At 42.3% G+C, this 21380-nt stretch overlaps 2 protein-coding genes across 3 annotated transcripts in view; one reads left to right on the forward strand and one right to left on the reverse strand.

Annotated features, from left to right (window-relative positions):
* Window positions 1–11169, reverse strand: part of casp8ap2 (caspase 8 associated protein 2) — a 61715-nt gene extending 50546 nt beyond the window's left edge. The window contains exons 1-2 of one of the 2 annotated variants that reach the window (XM_085997621.1): window positions 11068–11169; window positions 1010–1101 (exon numbers count right to left, since the gene is read on the reverse strand). In XM_085997621.1, the coding sequence (XP_085853747.1) occupies window positions 1010–1079 (70 nt within the window). In that variant the 5' untranslated portion in view covers window positions 1080–1101; window positions 11068–11169. Of the gene's footprint in view, window positions 1–1009; window positions 1102–8325; window positions 8502–11067 lie in introns of those variants that run through there. The other variant, XM_085997620.1, reaches the window with a different exon arrangement.
* Window positions 11153–21380, forward strand: part of mdn1 (midasin AAA ATPase 1) — a 197742-nt gene continuing 187514 nt past the window's right edge. Inside the window, exons 1-5 of the mRNA XM_085997622.1 lie at window positions 11153–11400; window positions 14305–14528; window positions 15942–16166; window positions 17591–17698; window positions 19327–19519. Coding sequence (XP_085853748.1) covers window positions 11305–11400; window positions 14305–14528; window positions 15942–16166; window positions 17591–17698; window positions 19327–19519 — 846 coding nt within the window. The 5' untranslated portion in view covers window positions 11153–11304. The remainder of the gene's footprint in view (window positions 11401–14304; window positions 14529–15941; window positions 16167–17590; window positions 17699–19326; window positions 19520–21380) is intronic.

Genomic DNA, 21380 nt, shown 5'->3' on the forward strand with positions numbered 1-21380 from the left:
GGCCAAGCACAAGGGGGGTATAAAAATCAGAAGGTTGTCATCCCCATGTAAAGTTATAAGCAGCCCTAGAGGAGAACTTAAAAGCAGGATAGGAGAATTCTGCTGGGCCGCAACAAACTCAGAATTCATACTATGGAGATTGGAGATCACAAACACAGCAGCCCAGAAATTCGGGTCTCCACGGGTGAGTACGCACGGGGTACTCACCCGTAGGCCCGATGGAAGTGCCGGTTTCCTGCATGCACTGCGCATGCGCGGGAAACCGGCACTTCCGTTCCTCTGAAAGTAGGGGTTCAGAGGTCGAACGCGTGCACGGGGGAGTCTGCGCGTGCGCTTTGAACTTACTTTTTTTTTAAAAACAGGTTTTTCCGTGAGGGTAAGTCTTTAGAATTTAGAAATGTAAAAAGCAGGCGTAAGGCCTGCTTTTTACAAGGTAAGTGGTCAATTAATTAAAATTAAAACATTTTTTCCACAGGTTTATTATTTTAAAATACTTTAAAGCAAGGTAAGTTTATTTTTAGCCCCGTTAGAATATAAAATTATTTTTCAAAAATTTAAATTATTGTTTAAAATAGTTATTTAATGTAATTTATAGTTTATTTAAAAAATGTGATTTAAAACAAAATTTATTTGAAGGTTTACTGCTATTTTGGGGCCGTAGTATTTATAAGTCTTGACAGCACTTCCTGTCAAGACTTATGAATGGAGCATTCCCTGCTGCCATTGGCTCTCCATGGCCCACGTGATCCCAGGGGATGCATTGAACTAACCGCGCCCCTGGGACACGCAAGCACTGCGCGCCGGCAGCTGGAACAGGCCCCGGATCGGAATTCCACGGGGCCCTACAGCTCAACTGCTGGCGCGCAAGGTAACAGGTCGGGGGCTTGCACCTGCAGGAAGCCCCCGACCCGAATTTCTGGGCCATTAGGTTTTCTAAAATTGCAGCCACCTGTACATAATTATTTAAGCACAAGATAAACTGGCATCGAGCATTCATGGTGTTCCTTACCAAAACTGTCCTGTTGCAACAGATCATCATAAAGATAATCTGCGTTGCTGCTCCCGTCACCACTGTCCATGATGTCTTTAGAAATTCTCCATCTGAGTGAAGAAAAAGTTCCAATCAACACACTATATTAGCATGCAATAAGAAAAATGTACAATTTTCATGGATTGTGCACACTTGTTAAACACCTCCTGCTTCATTAGCGGATATAGATTTGCCTACAGTCTGCTGATTTCCCCTTGTTGACAAGTCTTGCCAGTCAAGTTTTATAGTGCAAGCTGAAAGTGCTTAAAAATACTCCATTTTGTCAAGGACACAGAATATGTAATTATTATCATCGATTCTTCACAATTACAGAAGTATATTGTACATTTAAGATGTTTCAGAATCACTGCCAGCTTGGTATTTGGAGGGTACCGAGTGAAGGAAGGGAAAGGAAACAACTCCCGAGGACAAAGCTGTATCTGCTGAACAATCTTCAGCTGCAATAGTACGACAAACAAAAACCTTGCTGCCACATTCAGTCAAAGAGCATACAGCCCAACATGACTGAAGTGTTATTATTAATGGGACGGAGACCATTGCATCTTTTAAGGGAAGAGCAGATAAACATTTGAAGCAGAGGAACAGCCAAGGCTATGGGGACAGAGCAAGAGTGGTAATAGTTTTGGATTGCTTCAGAAAACAGCCAGCACAGACGCTCAGCTCTCTCTCACTTCCACTGCAACTGACAACCAGCGGAGGAGCACGGGAACTTCAAATCTACAGAATCTTACTAGCAAAAGCAGGGAAATGGATGCTGGATTCGAAATGTTTTCTGCACAAAACACAACTGGTTGCCATTCAATAACTTCTCAATGGAAGAAATTGGATCCTCAACTTCTATTGAAGTCCATACAACTACTTTATTTTAAAGACTTGAAATATCTGTAACTGGATAAATTATTTTGGCCTGTTCCCAAAAACCCTCCAAAATGCACCAAATCAGAATTTCTTGGAGAGGCAAACTCCAGAAAATAAATCTTTTGTCTTGAACTCTTGTAACTTCCTGCAGGCTTTCACGTACTTAAATTATTTATTCCTTCAATATGGAAAGTTGAGTATAGCTACAGTTTAAATTACAGCAAGTCCCTGTCCCATACCATTCTCAGTGCAATTATTTGTTTTCACTTGTCATTATTATACATTCTGGGCCATTTTGGAGGGTATTTTTGTGAAGGAACTAGTTAGCTTTTGCTAGTTTTGTAAGGAAAGGACTTACATTGATATGGCACCTTTCATGTCTGCAGGGTGTCCCAAAGTACTTCACAACCAATGAATTACAGCTTTGATACAATTTCTCCAGAGTTGCAGCATCCAATCAACAGGAGTGTGTAAATACTGTATGCAGCAACTCAAGGCAGCCATGAGCTACTGCACTAGAGACATTGATAAAAATAATTCAAGTATCAGTAATGAACATAGCTAACATAACAGTAAACTACAGTTTTTTTTAGACAAAGTGCAGTCATAGAAAATGTATTTCTGGCACTGCACTCTCTTATTTAATTGTGTGCATAACAACAACATATTATCAAGTTACATCGAGTATACAGCACAGAAACAGGCCATTCAGCCCAACTGGTCTGTGCCGGCGTTTATGCTCCACACGAGCCTCCTCTCGCTCTACTTCATCCCACCCTATCAGCATATTCTTCTATTCCTTTCTCCCTCATGCTTATCCAGCTTCCCTTTATATGCATCTATATATATATATATATGCTATTTGCCTCAACTACTCCTTGTGGTAGCATGATCCACTCTTACCACTATTTGGGTAAAGAAGTTTCTCCTGAATTCCTTACTGGATTTATTAGTGACTGTCTTATATTTATAACCTTTAGTTTTGGTCTCCACCACAAATGGGAACATTTTCTATATGTCTACCCTATCAAAATCTTAAAGATCTCAATTAGGTCACCCCTCAGCCGTCTCGAGACCCAGCCTGTTCAGTCTTTCCTGCTAAGTATATCCTCTCAGTTCTGGTATCATCCCTGTGAATCTTTTTTGCACCTTCTCCAATGCCTCTATATCCTTTTTATAATATGGAGACCAGAACTGTGCACAGTACTCCAAGTGTGGTCTAACCAAGGTTCGATTTAAGTTCAACAAAACGTCTCTGCTTTTCAAATCTATCCCTCTGGAAATGAATCCCAGTGCTAGGTTTGCATTTTTTTATGGCCTTACTAAACTGCGTCACTACTTTTAATGATTTGTGTTTCTCTACCCTTCGATCCCTTTGCTCCTCTACCCCATTCAGACTTATTATCCAAGGAGTGCGTGGCCTCTTTATTCTTCCTATATACCAAGATTCACCACCTCATTCTTATTTATATTGAAATTAATTTGTCAATTACACACCCATTCTGTAAGCTTATTAATGTCTTCCTGTATTTTGTTACATCCTTCCTTTGTATTAACTGCACCTCCCAATTTGGTGTTCTCCGCAAATTTTAAAATTGTACAACCGATTCCGGCATCCACATCATTAATGTAAATCGTGAACAGCAGCGGTCCCAGCACCGATCCCCGTGGAACACCACTTTGTATCGTTTGCCAGTGTGAATAGCTACACTTAACCCCTACTCTCGGTTTTCTGTTCTGTAGCCAGCTTGCTATTCATTCTGCTATCTATCCCCTGATTCCACATGCTCTGACCGTAGTCATGAGTCTACTATGCGGTACCTTATCGAAGGCCTTTTTAAAATCCAAATATATTATATAATGATTTGTATAGGTTTCTACTGCATTTCCCTTTTCTTCGAAGAATTCAGTAAGGTTGATCAAGCATGACGTTCCCTTTTGAAATCTGTGCTGACTACTTCGGTTTATTATATTTTCGGTTTCCAGATATTTTTCTAGTACATCTTGGAGTAAAGATTCCATTATCTTTCCTACCACTGATGTTAAGCTAACTGGTCTGTAGGTCTCTGGACTTGTTCCATCTCCCTTTTAAATATAAGAACATTAGCTGTCCGCCAGTCCTTTGGCACTATTCCCTTTACTAACGAATACAGTGCCTTTGCTATCTCTTCCCTAACTTCTTTTAATATGTGCGGATGCTATCCATCTGGACCAGGAGTTTTATCTTCTCTAATTTTGATTAGTTTATCAATTATCTCCCCCCTACCCCCCATTTCTATCTTAAATGTCTTTATATCTTTTTTTGATCTCTTCTTCTAAAGTCATACCCACCTGGTTAGCTTCCCTTGTTCAGTAATTGTTCAATATTTCTGCCATTTCCTGAGAGTTTAGCTTGTGCATCTCTTAGTGGCCCTATCCCTATCCTGATTTCTCTGTTATTTGTTTGTCTGAAGAATGCTTGACTTTTTTTTATATTCCTCGATAATTTTATTTTGTAGTTCCTTTTTGCTTTCCTAATTTTTTTGGACTTCTTTCCTAACTGTCACCCTCTCCTTTATTGGCTATGTACTTGGGTGTGCTTTTTTCTTCAGTTTCAATTTTATCATTCTCTCTTTATCCATTATGGTGTTTCATTATTGGATAAAGCAGTTCCCGCTGTTGTTCTACCTCTGTGCGTCAATAACAAATTCAAGTTTGCCTTCCCTACTTCTATTCTCATCCCCTCAAAATTTTGTTTTTTTCCTTTGATCTTTGTCTTACTTATGTCTTTCTCAATCATTATTTTAAACCTATGTTATGATCGCTATTACCTAAACGGTCCCCTATGCTTACTTCTCTTATCTGCTCGGATTCATTTCCCATTACTAGATCCAGTAGTGATTCCTCTCTTTATGTACTGGGTAAGAAAGGACCCCTGAACACACTGTAAAAACTCTATTCCCTCTTCCCCTTCTTGCCAGTTTATTTGGGGGTAGCCGAACTCTCCCATGATTATTATTCTATGTCTTTTACTCAGTTCATAGATTTGTCTACATATTTCTTCCTACACTTCCCTTCCACTATTAGATGGTTTGCAGATTACCCCCATTAAGGTGATCGGGCCATCCTTTGTCTCAATCCATATGGATTCTGTGTCTATCTTAATGCTAGTTATGTCCCTTTTTTCTGCAGACTCTATCTGTTCCCCCTAATTATCGAATTCTCTATGACTACAACCTTTCTATTCTGCTGCTTCCCCTTGGACTGCCTCCTGCTCCATGGTGCCATTGTTAGCGTTCTGGCCACCTTCCCTGTAGCCTTCATCCTGATCTTCACAGGTAGCAAGTATATTGTGCCTGTTGGATAGGACCAGTGTCTGCAGGGCCTCCTTCTCGATCTCCCCCTGGTTCTTCACCCTGTGCTGACTCAGACGTCACTAATTGAGTTTTTCCCTCCGTTTGTCTGGCATCAGCTGCTGCTCACCGTCGCTCTGTTTTTAAATCACTGGTGCTGGAGCTTCTCGCTCTTTGAGCTCTCTCTCTGCCTGCGCTCCTTTTAAACTGTTTATCTAGTCTTTCCTCAAATCAGACCTTTGACACTAGGGATTAATCCTGACTATTCTGCGCCATTGCTCCAACACGCAAATGTTGCCCTTATGTCTTGGCAACCAGAATTGGCCATTGTACATTAGGTGCAGTCTGACTAGAGTACTACACAATTTGATCACTACTTTCACCAACTTCTGTTCTGTTTCGGCTATATAGCTCCTTCTTCTCTTAGGCAGTCCCTCGGAACCGAGGATGACTTGCTTCCACATTAAAAATGAGTTCGCAGGTGACTGATGAGTCCAATGTGGGACCTACAGTCTCTGTCACAGGTGGGGCAGACGGTGATTGAAGGGGCAGGTGGGTGTGCTCCTTGCACTACCTGCGCTTGGCTTCCGCTTGCTCCCGGCGAAGAGACGCAAGGTGTTCGGTGCCTTCCCGGATGCTTTTCCTCCACTTTGTGCGGTCTTGGGCTAGGGATTCCCAGGAGTCGGTGGGGATGTTCCACTTTTTCAAGGAGGCTTTGAGGGTGTCCTTGAAGCGTTTCCTGGGGCTCTCTTGCCGTGTCGGAGTTCCGAGTAGAGTGTTTGTTTTGGGAGTCTCGTATCGGGCATGCAGACAATGTGACCCGTCCATCGGAGCTGATCAAGCGTGGTCAAAGCATCGATGCTGGCCTGAGCCAGAACACTGACGTTGGTGCGCCTATCCTGCCAAAGGATTTGCAGTATCTTGCGGAGGCAGCGTTGGTGGTACCTCTCCAGTGCTTTAAGGTGCCTGCTGTACATGGTCCATGTCTCTGAGGCATACAGCAGGGTGGGTATCACTGCTGCTCTGTAGACCATGAACTTAGTGCCGGGTTTGAGGGTTGTGAACCTTTGGAATTCTCTACCCCAAAGGGCTGTGGCTGCTGAGTCCTTGGGCAGATTCAAGGCGTAGATAGATACGTTTTTGGACTCTGGGGGGAATCAAGGGATATGGGGATCGGGCAGGAAAGTGGAGTTGTGGTCGAAGATCAGCCATGATCTTATTGAATGGCGGAGCAGACGTGAAGGGCCGTATGGTCTACTCCTGCTCCTAATTCTTATGTTCTTAACATCACATTGTTGGTTGCTGCTTTCCATTTGTTAGAGATGTGGACCATCAAGTCATAAGACTCAAAGGTCTCGAACTTCATCTGAAGCTATTTCAGCACTGTATATGGAGAATGTCTGTCAATCATTTTTCCTACATAAATGTAGTTATTTACACTTGCCTGCATTAAATGTCATCTATTTTATAATTTGTGAGCTACATCTTAGTTTAGCATTTCCTCCAAATGTGACCAATTTGCACTTTGTTTTCATCCAAGTCATTAAATGCAAGTTAAAAACACTTTGGGCATCTTCATGCTGTGGAAGTATGTCAAGGTCCAGGAAAGACCATTATGGTGCATTCACCTCACTCCAAAGTTTACAAATTTCTTTACATTACACGTACTCCTCAATCTCTTTCTCCAGCAAACATCTATCCAGCTCCCTCTTGAATTTGTTATTCTCCACCCCACTGCATCCCCAGACAGTCTGTTCCATGTACTCACCATCCTCTCTGCAATGCTGTTGAATCTGAACTGTCTGTTCACCTTCCCTCTTTTCAACTTCCGTCCATGCCTCCTGGTTACACTGTGGCCATAGGACTAGTTCCAAGATTCAGTAAATACCACACAATATTCTTTTTTACCCTCCAAATCATTTGCTTTTTGCTGAAAAACAATCCATCACTTTCTTGGGTTTCCTAACACTACATTTTGCCACTATCTCCAAGGACAGTTTACGCCACACATTCACCAGCTTCTGTATCAGTCGTTAAAACTTAATGGTACATTCATCTTCCCTCTTCTGAGCTTGGGTCCATATCCCCATTAGAGTGATATCACACATATTATTCAAATTCTATATACTACTTAAAATCTTCAGTAGTTCAAAATGTTCCTTGAACCCTCCCCACGCAATGTAAATTCTCCCAGTTGCCCTCTGCTATGCAGTCAGGATCCTCTCCACTTTTTAAAAATTCATCTCAGGATGGGAGTGTCACATCCTGAAATGCAGCTGCATTTATTGCCCACCCCAGTTGCCTGAGAAGGTGGTGGTGGTGGGCCACCTACTAGACCAATGCCTTGAGCTCATTTTCCAGATGGCATGGTACTGAGCCATACAAGCATGGAAGAACCCAGGTTAGATCTCCATTCTGTGCCATGTTGGCCAGAGAGCAGCAATGTGCTGAGGCAAAATAAAATTAGCTTATGGTTCCTGCTGCTGAACACTATCTAGTGGTTCCTGGAGTTTGACTAAAATACCAAAGGGCTGCAAATACTGACAGAACTGTACTCCAGCATTCAGGAGAATAAAGGTGAGGGCGAACAATGGAATGTGTACTGAAGCGCAGACGTCAAAGCAGGGGCCCAACCTCACCTTTGAACTTGTGGAGGCCACCAGAAAAACAACAGCCCCTCCTTTAAAGAGAATCTGAATGACAACTACAGCCCGGGAAAAAGAAAACCTTCAGTCAGGCATCAAAATGCAGCAAATAAGCACAACCCAAATAAACACAAATACAAATCTCCACTTATTTATGCTCCAATTAGGCAGTCAATGACTCAAGAGTCCCGTCATGCTCAGCATATAAAATGCATCAGTTTGAGTGCACAGCAACAATTATAGCACAACACACATACTGAGGGTGAGACAAGTGGCTGTGGGGAAGGTTGGTTATTTTTCTAATAGACTCGGCCAAATCAAAACAAACAGAAAGGAGAACGCAGATGCTTTTTTTTATAACTGTGAACGGTGGAAGTTGCGAGCGCCGGGCACACAGTCAATGGTGCTCTCTCCTGTCTGTGTCTGTGCCTATGCCTACCTGTTTGTTTGTTTGTCTGTCTGTCTGTCTGTCTCACACTCTCTGCCTGCCGCCGCTCCCGGGAAATGAGAGCGAGGCTTCCCGCGCGCCTTCCACCCTCAACCTTCGCTCCGCCGACAAGGAGACGCCACCCAACCAAGAGAGTCCCGGCCCCCAGCACTCCGGCCGCAGCGCCATCTGCACGGGCTGCGGCGAACCGCTCCAAGCCGGGAGTCAAAGGCTGTGTGCATTGTGGAAACAGCAAGATGTCTCAGCTAAAACAACAGAAAATGCTGGAAATACTCAGCAGGCTAGGCAGCATCCGTGGAGAGAGAAACAGAGTTAACGTTTCAGGTCTGGGACCCTTCATCAGAACTGGAAAAAGCTGGAGATGTAACAGATATTAAGCAGGTGCAGAGACGGCGGTGGGGGGGAGGGGGGGTGTTAGGAGGGGAGGAAGGAATTGAAAGAACACCCTGTACTTTTGTAAGAGGCAGGAAAGATAAAATGTTGCAAATGGGAATGGCAAAAATCATACTGCATGAAAAATGGGGGCAGGGATAATTATCTGAAATTGTTGAACTCAATGTTGAGTCCAGCAGGCTGCAAAGTGCCCAATCGAAAGATGAGGTGCTTTTCCTCGAGCTTACGTTGATCTCTCTGTCCTCGGGCTATTGCATTGTTCCAATGAAGCTCAACGTAAGCTCGAGGAACAGCACCTCATCTTTCGATTGGGCACTTTGCAGCCTGCCGGACTCAACATTGAGTTCAACAATTTCAGATAATTATCCCTGCCCCCATTTTTCATGCAGTATGATTTTTGCCATTCCCATTTGCAACATTTTATCTTTCCTGCCTCTTACAAAAGTACAGGGTGTTCTTTCTATTTCTTCCTCCCCTCCTAACTGCCCCCCCCCCCCCATCTCTGCACCTGCTTAATACTTGTTACATCTCCAGCTTTTTCCAGTTCTGATGAAGGGTCCCAGACCTGAAACGTTAACTCTGTTTCTCTCTCCACGGATGTTGCCTGGCCTTTCCAGCATTTTCTGTTGTTATTTCAGATTTCCAGCATCCGCAGTATTTTGCTATTATGATAGAATAGCTTACTAGTACTCACTGTCAAGGCTCGCTCATAAATACTGACTACATAGGTGAGATATTCGAGGTTGCCCAATACCCATGGAGCCGTACCTGATCAAGGAGTCGGAAGTTTTGGCAGTGGTGAAAATGAACAAAAATTATATTGCCAGAATATGAGCAAACAAGTTCTGAGTCTAAACCTTTTGTTGATGCATGGTCACTGCAGAGTTGGGAGACACAGCAACTCCCCTATTGTTTGGAAGTACAGTAGCCTGACTAGTGCCACCATACAGCAGGCATTTATCAGCACAACTCGGCTGGTCTGTACTTGCTGAGGAAACATAGAAGATAGGAGCAGGAGTAGGCCATTCGGCCCCTCGAGCCTGCTCCGCCATTCAATGCGATCATGGCTGATCATCCAAATTCAGTACCCTGTCCCTGCTTTCTCCCCATATCCCTTGTGAGGAATTTTGTGAGTGAAATTTATGACCAGCACCCCTGAGACAGATCACATACCCATTTAAAAGTGAGGAGCTGTGCTCTTTTTAAAGAGTAAAATACATCAGAATAGGCTAAAATGAGTGAGTCTCTCTTCAAATGAGTAAAAATATGGCAGAGTATCTGTAAATGAAGATTCTATGTGGAACATTTGCTTGTTCAAATTCATAAGCCTAGTCAACCTTTAATAATAGGTAAGATAGGTGATTGAAGAAAAGGGGAATAAGGGATATGGGCACAGGGGAATAGGCCTTTAAAGTAATACCTTTCAGGGTGACACTGAGTTGTTGCCCCAGTGTCACTAGATGGGAACAAAAATTGTTAAGGCAAATGCCCTAGGGCACCACAAACATGAACCAAACAATAATAACTATGTACAATACAGTGAAATGCACAAATAATAATTAAATCTTAATGAGATTGTGGATATCAACTAATGGCTTTATACCCTGTGGCGCCAACTGGTCACAGAAGGCATCAAGCATACTTGTGGACACACCATGCTCCCTCTCCAGGGACAATGCCACGGAAGAGAGGCAGGCAACCAAAGTGACCCCCTCCTCCCCTGTGCCACCACCCCCCTCCCCCCGCCGCCACCACCATCATATGCCCCGCTCATCCTAGACCGCTGCTTTAGCCAATGAGAAATTCCACCTGAATGGGGGTAAGATTGGGCAGGATCTCGCCACGCTCTCGAGCTCACAGGGCAATAGGATAAACAACAGTATGGACTTATTGGGACAGACTGTTTCTGTGTTGTAATTTCTATGTAATTCTAAAAAGGCATTCATTGCCTGCTTACTTCACAAAAAGACAGAGTGCCCCTCATAGCCACCTTCCACTTTGACCACTGATCTATGATCTTTCAGCTAAACAAGTTATGATTTACATTTTCCATGGTGTTAATAATTCATGTGGAAACACCTTCAAAAAAATTATAAAATAAAAAGACACTGTTTTATGCAAAAGTGAGGCAGGTTTCCATGTGGATGGTGTCACACCACGTATAATGTGAAGATGTTTTGATTGGAGTATTTGTATTTGGCAAACACATTGCAAAAATGTTCATTAAAGGCGTGTAAAATGCTATATGGGTAGCTTTTTAATGCTACACAATTGTAAATCTGAATTTGTTGCTTATTTAAAAAGAATGAAAATTTGTTTCAAGTTACTTTGCTTACTTACACGACTAATTTTGTCAATCCATGCAACCGAGGCAGTAAAATGTTGATAAGCTGTTTTGGAGGAGGTATTCAGCTTTAAATGTGCAAGTGCCCCGGAAGTGCTCCTCTCAGTCTCTTCCACGTGTGGCTGTGTTGCAGCTAAAATTGTAACATGCTGCTGCCGGCTGTTTAACTTTCCTGCCATTTTATTCGCACAAATTGTCCTGCGACCTCCTTTCCCCCGAGGGTCGCTGACAGCATGGAGAACTTCGAGTTTCAGTTAGCGTCTCTTCCACTTATTGCCAAGTTAAACGAGAAGAGCCGCAACGAGCTGAACAAGTACTTGGCCAAGCAGGTGAGTGTTTGAGAGCTTGGCCCAAGCGGGGTGTGGGTCGTGTATCCCCACAGCTTCTTCCAACCTGGCGCAGATTTTGCATTTGGTTGTCCACTGACTCGGTAGAGTTTATTGTTTAGATAGACAATGTTGTAATTGTAGATTGCACCTGATTTAATTGAGACAAATGATTTGCAAACTGGCGTGAAAACACTGCTGTGGTTGTACAGTTAATGCATTTTGTTCAGGTAATGCCCGCTACTACAGGAGGGATGTCCGGTTTGTCACCCAGAGATTGGATAACGTCCAGTATTTTTTTTAACATTAAACCTGAGGTGTTGCTCCCGGAGTCAGGAGTCACAGTTTTATGGTGGATTATATGTTATGTTGGGGGTGGTAACTGACCGAATAAGTTACATTCCATTTTTATTATGTAGGATTTTTACTGGTGCTTGAATTTCACGAGGCATCATTATTCTGTGAAACTTATATGAATGTGTAGCTTTTATTCCTTTTACCTATGTATTTAATAGCTTTTAAAATAGTAAGGGTTGTGAATGCACAGTAAGGTGGTATGAAATTGTATCAGTTGTAGGTGGATATCTGGCACTTAGCAGTACCGGGGAGTGGGGTTTGTCTGCACTGGAGGAGAGCAGCTCTCTACTGTTGTAGACGGCCCTGGAGTTTGTCCCACGGCAGGGCTTTGGAAGAATGTCGAGGGGAATGGGGGAGGTTCTTTGGTTTGGCTTTACTGTGGCAAGGGAATGGGGTTTGGCAGATAAGTGGGGGCTGGAACATGGGGTTTGGACCACTGATGAATTCTTGGTGTCTGTCAGTATGGAGGGCGGGGATAGAACAAACAACTTCCGACATTGAATTTGATTTTCTTTTTGTTGATTCCTTTGGGGGCCGGGGGTTGGCCGGGGGGGGGGTGCGGGCCGGGGGCGGCCGGGCCGGAGGGTGGGGTGTTTGAATGGTAGTTGGTTCGGTGTTGTGACAACAGGGATTTGAAAGGACATTAAAGGCAGCAGCTCTAGTTGATAAGGCCATTTTATTTTTAAAAACTAATAGAATTTGGGGTTTTATCACATAAGGCATAGAATATATAAAGGTTACGGTAAAGATGAGCCTATATAAAACCTTAAGACCTTAAAGTAGGCTGTAGAGGGTCCGAAGCAGATTCACTAGGCTGCTGCCTTGTATGAGGAAATACAAATTCTTTTATGTCAAATATGAAGACAGACTTGGACAAATTGAGGCTTTTTTGTTAGAACAATGCAGATTACAGGGCAATATAATAGAATTGTTTAAAATTATGACAGGATAAATAGAAGCAATAGTTGGGGGTTCAAAAATGAAGGGCTGTAGATGCAAGAGTAAATGTAAGATTTAGAACAGAGGGCAGGAGAAACTTATTCAGAGTTGAGGCTGTAGCATTCACTTCCAGGGTTGGTAGTTGAGGCAGAAAATATGTTGACATTCAAGATTAGATTGAATAGATGGAAGATGGGATCTGGGAGCAGGTTGGGTAAATGTGATCAGAACCGAAGGGTCCCAGACCTGAAACGTTAACTCTGTTTCTCTCTCCATGGATGCTGCCTGGCCTGCTGAGTATTTCCAGCATGTTCTGTTGTTGCTGACATGGACTGGTTGGGTCGACTGGCCTGTTTACGTGTTGTAACTTCTGTGTATCCTTGCCCACAGTATACACTCTGTGTCTCAACCGTTGGAATGTAAATATTCCCACATTCTAATTACCATGAACAAAAACTCATTCTCTCTCTGCCTCTCCGCAAAATATTGGCCTGGATTTTTCGGTTGTAATGACGGCGAAACTGTCAGTGTTCGCCATCATTACTGTGTACAACTGACAGTGACTTCTGGCATCCACACATGCGCAGTTAAATGTGGAAATCTAGAAGTTGTTGTCAGTGATTCCCAGCTCCTCCACAGGACGCGTTGTTGACGACCTCGCAGCTGACGCGAGCTTCTCCTTTTTACGCTGTAATATCGCTGTTAAATCCCCCCCCCCCCAAAAAGTTAAGCCTTGTTCGGTTAGGTGTAACTGGCCCTGAAAAACTAATTTTATATTTGTCAAATTTTTCCATTATGATAATTCCATAGGTTTTTGATATAATAATTATTATTTAAAAAAAAAAATTGATACTTCAGCTTCTAACTTAATCCCATGTGTATATCCCAATCTTTAGTTCGTTCTCTGTAAAAAAAAAAAAAAAAAAAAAAAAATTATAAAAAGTGAAGGATAATCTGTGCATTTTACTTCCCGGTTTCACAGAAACCCCACAGTGCAGATAGAGGCCATTTCGGCCCATGGAGCCTGCACCGACACATATCCCACCCGATTCCCCATAACCCCTACACCAACACATATCCCACCCTATCCCCGTAACCCCACGTATTTAATCCCCCTAACACTAAGGGTCAATTTATCATAGCCAATCAACCTATCCCGCACATTTTTGGACTGTGGGAAGAAACCGGAGCACCCGGAGAAAACCCACGCAAACACGGGGAGAATGTGCAAACTCCACACAGACAGTCACCCGAGGTCGGATTCGAACCCGGGTCCTTGGCGCTGTGAGGCAACAGTGCTAACCACTATGCCACCGTGCTGCCACGGTTTGCTGTCTGAGAATTCTTCAATGTGCTTGGCCAGCTTGATGAAGTCACTGTTGCTGAACACTGGAAACCGCCCAGACTTGGCGCCAGAATCAAATTAACGTTGGGAAAGGTGAAATCTCAGCCACAGAGATTGCTAGATCTTTGTGTGAAGCTTTCTTTGAGGTCAGCGGCGAGTGCCGTCACTTAGCTGCTGATCGCAAAATCCAGGCCACTGTTAGAGATATTTAAATCTGTATTGTGTGTGATTGATTACGTTTCTCTCTCCCCCTCTCATCTATTCAGATTTGGAACGAGCAGGATCGCCAGTGTATCCTTAATGTCTTAGCCCAGCTACTGTTGGATAAAGAATGCACACTGCTGATTGGACGTCATCTCAGGCCTTTGCTGTTGGATCTTCTTGAACGCAATGTGCAGGCGATTAAAGGAGCCGTATTCAACCATGATCTACATGAGAGACTGTGTGTGGCAATGAGCAAGCTTATTGATATCAGCCCTGATGTCATTTCGTAAGTCATTCCTCTTGTAATTCTGGAGATTGTAGAATCTAGCTGCTTGAGTGCTGTTGTATAGAACTAGATCATGTATTGACTTATGCAAATAGCTGCATTGTAGTAAATAAAATTACCCCTGGCTTAATTAACAATTTTTTCTTCTCCCTAATTTTCCATCTTTCCCGATGGTGAAGGGTGATTCCATGGGTCTTTGCTGCCCTATGGTGCAACACCATTCTTCATTTGTGTGCCCACAGTGAGTGTCTTGGCAGGCTGTTCAACATAAAGGCCTTTGTTGCTGAGGCCCATCCTGTCCTTGGTCTAATTGGAGTCGTCGGCACAATCTGCAATGGGATCCATGTCTGTTTCTTTCGTAACCCCTGCCTTCCCAGTACTTTGTACCCTGAGACCCAACTGTATACTAATAGTCAAGCATATACAAGCCCAATACTTAGCAGACACTCACTTTTCATCTCTGGCCATTTATTGTCATGTAATAATTTTATAGTAAGCAAAGCCTCGATTTCAAATTTTTTATCCTTGTTTTAAAATCCCTCCATGGCCTCGCCCCTCCTTATCTCTGTAATCTCCTTCAGCCCCACAACACCCCCCCCCCCCCCCCCGAGATAATCTGTGCTCCTCTAATTCTGCCCTCTTGAGCATCCCTGATTATAATCGCTCAACCATTGGTGGCCGTGCCTTCTGTTGCCTAGGCCCTAAGCTCTGGAATTCCCTCCCTAAACCTCTCCACCTCTCTTTTCTCTTTTTAAGATGTTCCTTAAAACCTACCTGTTTGACCAAGCTTTTGGTCACTTGCCCTAATTTCTCCTCGTGTGGCTCGGTGTCAAATTTTTTGTCTTAACACTCCCGTGAAGCGCCTTGGGATGTTTTACTACGTTAAAGGTGCTATATAATTACAAGTTGTTGTTGTTGTTTTCGAATTGATGAAAATGTCCGCCTGTGCATCAGAATGAGATGATTGCTAGCTGTCAGTAAGGAAGAACAAACAAGTGTGAAGTGTTCTTGTACCCATTCTGATCGGGTTTTTAATGATTCATTCTTGGGATAAGACCAGGCCAGCATTTATTGCCATCCCTAATTGCCCTTGAGAAGGTGGTGGTGAGCTGCCTTCTTGAACCGCTGCAGTACGTGTGGTGAAGGTACGTACTCCCACAGTGCTGTTAAGGAAGGAGTTCCAGGATTTGACCCAGCGACGATGAAGCAATGGCGATATACTCCTACGTCAGGATGGTGTGTGACTTGGAGGTGGTGGTGTTCCCATGCGCCTGCTGCTCTTGTCCTTCTAGAGGTACTGTTCTTGTATGTGCTGTTTAGAGATATTCAGGGAATGCAGGGGAATTATTTGTGTGTAATAACACATTAATACATTTTAATTTGTAACTTCTGTAACTTGATTGTCTCCTGAAGGTTTGCACTGAGATACTTTAAGGATTCTCCACCAGTATTTCAGAGGCTGTTTTTGGAGAGTTCAGATTCCAATACAGTCCGATATGGTCGGAAACGCATGAAACTCCGAGACCTCATGAGTGCAGCATGCAGACTCCTGAAGGAAAACTGGATAATGTTCAGTGAATTGTGGGATTGGAGTGTATGCATTCCATTGTTGAGAAGCCATGATACCTTGGTCCGCTGGTATGTATAAGACTCCATAACCGATAACCACAGGTATTCAACCTGTTGGGGTGTTAATTAAAATCAAGCATTTTGAGTACTGAAATTTTATTGAATAAGCCAGTTATGCAAAAATGCCCTTGACGTGTATAATTTAATTTTTTTTTGCTAACTTTCATTAATACTTGCTCTTTCCCATTTATGCCTTTTATAGCATTTAACATTTCAGTCGGTGTATTGAAAATATGGTTAAATGATCATCCAGTTCGCAGTGAGCTATTCAAATAATCGGAAATTAAGGCATTTGAAAAATTGCAGTTGCTTTGCCGCACTATAAAGAGTGTGTGAGGGCAAAAGAAGTTTGTGGGAGCAGGTTGGTGCAGGCAGCCAGTGTTTCACTGATTCCTCGTGCAATGAGCGCATTATCTCGGCTACATGGTTAGAGGAGGCTTTAAAAGGAGGCCAAATGTTTCCCTATAGGGAGGGTGGAAATACCAGACCAGTTATCCTGAGTTCATCAGCCTAAACATCTGGTATCTGGTTACAGACTGCACTGGGAGATGCGTCGGTAGCTTTCTGCTGTTGTGGCGCAATAGAGAACCATAGAAGAGGAGAAAATATAAAATCACTTGCCTTGGGAGGATTTGCTGTTGTAGTTCACATAATGGTCTTTCACTTCTGTGATTTGGGTTTAAATTTAAACCAGAGTGATGGGATGAATGTCTGCTGGCTGAGTTCTTTATGTAATGACTCTCGTCAGTGTAGATAATGGTCCCACAGTGCAAAATTTGCCCCGCCTCTTTCTCTTCTCTCCCGCCCCATCCCCAGTTTCTGACTTCAGCACCAAATTGGCAATCTCACTCGGGCCCAGCCTGGTCTGGGAAATGGAAAATTGTCAAACTAGTGCAGCTGTGCGTACTCTTTGACACTGGTGTGTCCGAACACTAAGGTGTCTCACCTAGAGTACAACATCTACTCCAAAAAACACAAGTAATCACTTGATTGTGAAAAAAGAACTACAAGCAGAGAGCTGTCCAATACGAGAGAGACACAGATGCCCTTCTTTCTTGCCCTTAACATTTAAACGCAGAAATAAATATTTCTGGGTGCTGTGACAAAATATGTTTTATTTAATAAAATAACAGTATCACTCCAAATAACTTGTTGAAATTACTTACTACTTCTTGCAATCCCCTCTGTTTGATACATTGTAGCCTCCAATATAACATTCTGTGTAGCTCCCTCATTAATGAAAACTATCCTACACTTTACATTTCCAAATGGGGTTTACTGCAGAAACAAAAGTGGGAAACATCCCTTATGTCTGCAAAACTATATTGTCTGCCCATTTGGCAGGGAACTTGAGCCCTGGCTGGTCTGTAGGGCTTAATACCATAAAGCCTGCTGGAGTCTTGTGTGTGCATATAACCATGTTTTTCTTTCAGGTACACGGCTAGCTGTCTTGCAGTTGTAACAAACATGAGTGATGAACAGAAGAACCATTTCTTCAAGAAGATTCTCACTACAGAAGAAGTGACAAATTTTAGACTCCAGTAAGTTTGTCGTACCAAGGTTAAATCAACTAAAATAAAGGAAACTTGCTCCAACTGCTAGATTGCATTTAAATCTTTCAAGTGAATTTTTTTGTGAATTGGTGAATGATTTCAGATTCTTAAGACATTTGTAAATTTTTGGAGGACTGTTGGCTTAAAAGCTTAATTTTTTTTGGAACCAGTTTGAGGTTTTTGTATTTCTTGTGTTTAGTTTCTGTTACCATGTTAAATTATGAATGTTACTTGCAACTTTAATTGTGTGCTGGTCAATGATAGGTTTTATATAACACAATACAGCGAGATTCACAAATGAAATTGGGTCTCGGGCATTGAAGAGCCAACTAGGGACTTGATGGCAAGTGTATGTGTGTAATGCAGACACATGTAACCTGTACATGTGCTTGCAAAAAAAAAAAAAAAAGTCCTCCCTGAAAAGTAGATCAGATTTTACACTAATTTTATGAAACTTTTTTCAACATGGGCAAGTTTTAAAACTCTGTATAAAAGATGTTGGAAGTAGAAAATGTCATTTAACCTGTAAGAGTTTTTTGAAAATGAGCTATTTGAATAATTACTTACAGATTTCTTTTGCCAATTAACTTGACAAGTAATAGATTCTTCTTTCCTCTGGGGAAAAGTAACTCTGCTGAGTTATTTTTACACCAGTCCATGTGATTTTTTTTGGATTTGAGCATACACTTGCCAACTTAATTACGTTTAACAAAAGCCAAACTTTTGTCATTTGACTTGTGCCCAAATTATACTGTACCAAACAGTGACAGTGGTGCTAGCTGGTACTTGTTTGGTACGGCCTGCTTGCATTAGTGAGTGCAGGACGTTTGATATTGGCATGTGCACTCAAATGCACAGAACTCTGCTTTTGATCTTGGTGACAATCTTAATGATTCTTGATTGGCCACTCCATCATTCGGAATTGGTAATGCAGCAGGTCATCGGAGTTTACATTTTTTTTATTGGGTAAGCGCGATACTGTTGCCAAACAATTTTAGTTACTGCAAGATCAGCCACATGTTACTATACTTAATGTTTTACAATACACCAAAATCATACTGGGAAGGAAGAAAGAAAGACTTGCATTTATATAGCACCTTTCATGACCACCGGATGTCTCAAAGCGCTTTACAGCCAATGGAGTACTTTTGTGAGTGTAGTCACTGTTGGAATGGTAGGCTGGAACAATAGTCTATCACGGGACTATTGTGAATAAAACTTGTGATCTTAATAATTGGGACTTTCTGATTTTTAACTAGACTTAAGTACCAAGTAGCTTCTCTGTCATCGTATACTGGAACAGCATAATTGAGTCTGGTGGTAATTCTCTCTGTGATTCGTGGTTAATTTGTGCTTTGTCAGCACACAATATCAAGTTAAAAATGATGCAGAAGCAGTAGAGACCAAAAGGTGGTAGAGGGGTGTATGCATATACATTTGGCTCTTCCATTTGCAGTGACTTTTTTTTTTGAAAAGTGAAAGGGAGCTTTGTTTATGTTTCTGCCTTGTCATTTTATGTCCTTGATTAACATCCCTGCTGATGATGTGAAACTTAAATTTCTGTGCTCTGCAGGTTTTATTTTTAAAATAAAACACATGTATATTTTGCTTCACAGGTTGTTGGAAGGTGACCTATTGCTGAATGTGGAGAAGGCCTTGGTTCTGGCAAATCCTAAGACAGCTCTGTGTCAGAAAGAGAAACAACTAAAATATACACAAGGACACATAGTGTCTGGAGATCTGTCTGAGAATGTTGTTGCTGTATGTGGAGTAGTGTTACCACGGAAACAACTCATCCATCAGGACCAGGTTGAATGTTCATTGAGATACATTTATCATTTTAGAATTGTACTTTTTTAAAAAATCAGGGTTTTGAGATCTTTATACTGAGGCCAATTCGTTCTAATCAACGAGTAACATCATGGGAGATGCATTGCATTAGTCTTCACTGATTCAAAATGTTGCTGATGTAGAAAACGTTAAGAAAGTTGACATAAATTTTGATGTCAACCCTGAAGCCATTATAAGTGTGTATTTAGATATTATTTGGTAGCTTTGTAGATAAATACATAGCCCATTCTGGTACTGAGTCACACAGACTAGCAAGATCCAAGGTTAAGTCCTTTTGCCTATGTTAAGTTAGGTCAGCTCAATATTAGCGCTCTCTTCAATCTTCTGATGGTGACTCCTTTTTAGAGTATGGTTCCACAGGGAAAATCACGTTCTGGTACCCTGCTGGAAGTGGCAGTATTTGTGTGTGCCTCGGGAGGTTATTAAAGCACCGGAGATGTTGCAACTGATCCCAGTCCTGTTCTCATCTAACATCCTTGTACATGCACTTTCCAGCAGACGTCATAAAACAATTTTACTTCACATAAAAATAAGGCAATCTGACCCAATCTCTGAAGTGTTTATCCACTTGGTCCTATTACCATAGAACCTTCTCGATGCTCCTAGCATTTGTGTGCATTATTTTAAGACACTTGCCTGCACTCTTCCTGAGCTCTCGTAGGTTCATGGTTTTCTAGGACAGAAGGAGGCCATTTAATCCAACGCTCCTGTGCCCGTTCTCTGGAACAGAAAGCTATTTAATCCCTTTTAAAATGTTTCTTTCAAATATTAATCCACTTTCTAAGCTATTATGGATTCTGCTTCCACCACTGTTTCTGGTGGAGCATTCCACATCCTAACAGTCGGTTATTTAAAAAAAAATCTCCTAACTCCTCCTTTCCATCTTTTGGTGATTGATCTTAAAATTATGCCTTCTAATTACTGACCAGTGGAAATAGATTTTCTTGATTTAAAAAAAAGAAATGAAAATCTCTCCTTCATTCTCTTTCTTAACATACTCTAAGCTTGCTGTGTAGTTTCTACACTGTCTGTTCCCTGATCTTTCAATGTCATTCTCCACCATACTAGTTTAAATCCACCTGTAGTGTTTTATTAACCCTCCCCTCCAGTGTACTGGTGCCAGTATGGCTCAGACGAAGGATATTCCAACTTAAAAACTTTTCCCCTGTCGCAGCACTCTTCCCCTGAGCACCAAAAGTCTAAACTCTTCCCTCTTGCTCCATATGTGTAGTGCACATTTAAGAGCAGAAGTAGGCCATATGGCATATCGAGCCTGCTCCACCATTCAATAAGATCATGGCTGATCATCAACATCAACTCTACTTTCCCGCCCGATCTCCATATCCCTTGATTCCCCTAGAGTCCAAAAACCTGTCTATCAAATGTCTAATCCTATCTTGTCTTATCCTACCTATCCTGTCTAATCCTATCTTGTCTAATCCTATCCTAGCTACCCTGTCCACTATGGCATTGCTAGTAAACCGGAGATTGCTACTTGGATGTCCTTTTCTTGAATTTAGGACCTACTCCAGGAACTGCAATCTTCTCTTGCCTAAGCCATTGGTCCCGACATGAATTGTGGCTACTGGCTGCTCCCTCTCCCTTGCCAGAAGTTTGCATAGCCACTGTGTGATGTTCTTCACCCTGGTGCCATGGAAGTAACAGACCATGCAGGACTTGGCCAGGTCTATAACTCCGATAATGGAATCTTCTCATACAACTGCCACTATTTTCTCCTTTGCACTTTTTCTCTCTCTGGCTTGGATTGCCCATTTCATCGCGTGCCAGTGTTGACCCAGACTATCCTCACCCAGGTCAC

This window comes from Somniosus microcephalus, chromosome 9 (genome assembly GCF_052327205.1).
Source record: "Somniosus microcephalus isolate GS21.2 chromosome 9, FLI_Smic_1.0, whole genome shotgun sequence".
NCBI lineage: Eukaryota > Metazoa > Chordata > Chondrichthyes > Squaliformes > Somniosidae > Somniosus > Somniosus microcephalus.